Source organism: Mustela putorius, unplaced genomic scaffold, assembly GCF_011764305.1.
Source record: "Mustela putorius furo isolate JIRA1106 unplaced genomic scaffold, ASM1176430v1.1 tig00003987_pilon_pilon_pilon, whole genome shotgun sequence".
Classification (NCBI taxonomy): Eukaryota; Metazoa; Chordata; class Mammalia; order Carnivora; family Mustelidae; genus Mustela; species Mustela putorius.
This window is the reverse complement of record NW_025422126.1, coordinates 1,496,657-1,499,226: the sequence shown is the minus strand read 5'-3', so window position 1 is coordinate 1,499,226 and position 2,570 is coordinate 1,496,657. Positions and strand designations below refer to the sequence as shown.

General features: G+C 38.9%; 1 protein-coding gene across 1 annotated transcript; it reads left to right on the top strand.

Annotated features, from left to right (window-relative positions):
• Window positions 1–957: 957 nt before the first annotated feature.
• Window positions 958–1,899, top strand: LOC101671787 (olfactory receptor 52E1-like). The gene has a single exon (XM_004768245.2). It carries the CDS (start codon window positions 958–960, stop codon window positions 1,897–1,899), a length of 942 nt encoding a protein of 313 aa, XP_004768302.2.
• Window positions 1,900–2,570: the final 671 nt, after the last annotated feature.

Sequence of the window (2,570 nt, the reverse complement as noted above, 5' to 3'; positions counted from 1 at the left end):
GATTTATTCTCTATTACTGGTATCAGCAAGAAAGGAGAGATCAGAAGATGATTATGGCATGAAAAATTTTTTTGGGAACTTGAACAGTGAGAAGCCTACATAGATCCAAAATTGTCTTGAAATTTCTGGTTTGGTATACTTGCAGTTTCCTTAAAGACATATTATATATGTTTAGCTCAGAAGTGTGATCCACGCAGAATCATAATGGCTGTCATTGTGTTTATGATTAGGTTCCTATCTTGTACATAATATATATAGTCATAAATCAAATAATATTTCTATAAAATACTAAATAATTTTCAGGAAATATTTTGTGCACATAAGAAGCAAGGGAAAAACTTTATCTTGGCACTTATTTTCTTAATTTAAATTAAATTTAACTGTTTCAACCACTAAAACTGTTTCAACCACTAAAACTTTAAGTTCCATCATGAAAGGAATCTTCTCTAACTCATCTTTTAACAATTTCTTTTTTTTTAAGATTTTTTTATTTATTTACTTGACAGAGAGAGATCACAAGTAGGCAGAGAGGCAGGCAGAGAGAGAGAGGAGGAAGCAGGCTCCCCGCCAAGCAGAGAGCCCGATGTGGGACTCCATCCCAGGACCCTGAGATCATGACCTGAGCCAAAGGCAGCGGCTTAACCCACTGAGCCACCCAGGCGCCCTCTAACTCATCTTTGGCACAGAACTTGGCGTATCTATGTTAGGTAGTCAGTAAATTTTGATGAATAACAATATTCAATTTAATTGAATGGATATGATGATGTATACTGAAATCATATGAATTCATTTTACCATTCAATTTTGTACACTTTCAGGTCTCAATTATGGGTAGGTACAATAAATGTTTCACTAATTCCTTCATTTTCTCTGTGTGCTAAGCAAGGAGGAGGCTTATTCAGAGAATGGGAGGTACTTGATCTATAATATCTTTCACTATAAAAATACACCAGGAAAATGGTCTCACTTAATACTACCGTATTTCGTCCCTACTCTTTCTTCCTTCTGGGGATCCCTGGTCTGGAACATATACATATGTGGATTGGTTTCCCTTTCTTTGCTGTGTACCTGACAGCTGTTCTTGGGAATATCAGCATCCTTTCTGTGATTGAGACTGAGAGCAGCCTCCACCAGCCCATGTTCTACTTCCTAGCCATTCTGTCATCTATCGACCTGGGCCTGTCCACATCCACCATCCCCAAGATGCTTGGCATATTCTGGTTCAACCTGAGAGAAATCTCCTTTGAGGGATGTCTCATTCAGATGTTCTTTATCCACCTCTGCACTGGCATGGAGTCGGCAGTGCTCGTGGCCATGGCCTATGATCGCTATGTGGCCATCTGTAACCCTCTTCGGTATACACTGGTGTTGACAAACAAGGTGGTAGTCATCATTGCAGTGATAATCTTACTGAGAACTTTGTCTTTTGCCATACCCTTTGTTCTACTCATCCTACGGTTACCATTTTGTGGACACCAAATTATTCCTCACACTTACTGTGAGCACATGGGCATTGCCCGCCTGTCCTGTGCCAGCATCAGGGTCAACATCATCTATGGTTTATGTGCCATCTCTATCCTGGTGTTGGACATCATAGCTATTGTCATTTCCTATGTCCAGATCCTTCGTGCTGTCTTTCGACTGCCTTCCCATGATGCCCGGCTCAAAGCACTGAGCACCTGTGGCTCTCACGTGTGTGTCATGTTGGCTTTCTACACTCCTGCATTTTTTTCATTTATGACCCACAGGTTTGGCCGGAATATTCCACGCTATATCCACATCCTTTTGGCTAATTTCTACGTAGTCATTCCACCTGCTCTGAACCCTGTAATCTATGGGGTCAGAACTAAGCAGATTAGAGAACAGGTGCTGAAACTCTTTTCCAAGAAAACAACATAACTCTTGTAAACAATCAAATTAAGGAAAGGAGCAGCACTGATTGTCTTTGTTCAGAATGGGAAAAGAACTTTTGGAAGTTACACAGACCCCTCTCAGGGAAGACCTGTGAGCCTCCTTCCCAAACCCAGAAAATGGAAGGCGAGAAACATGTCAAATGCATGAATAAAAGTGTCTTATAATTTTTCATTATATGGAGATAATTCAGATTTCGCATGTGGAAGAGAACAAACACTTTGTTCTGCTTTTGTTAGAACTGAACACATCACATTCTGCAGTCAGCATCATTTTGAAGCAAAACCAACACTCCAAAAAGAAAACCCCACACGAATAATTATAATAAACCCCATAAATTCCCTTATATCCTAATTTAAACAAAGATAGTACATTGCTCTTAATATGTTGGTTCCCAAAATACTAGATGATGAAACACTTCCCATATTCTTGACCTCCCTCTCAGAAAGAATGCTATTCTTGACTCTACCATGTTAATGTTGTTAGACATGAAATTGATCCTGTGACTATGATAATCATGTGAGAAAAGTAGAGATTTTCTACCATGAACCGAATTGTAAAAAATTGTAATCTTTTAAAATTCATAGTCTTTTTTTGTTTTAAGGCAGCATTGTGTTGCTTTTTTGATGGATGAATATTTATAGAGTCTAGTTTATTGA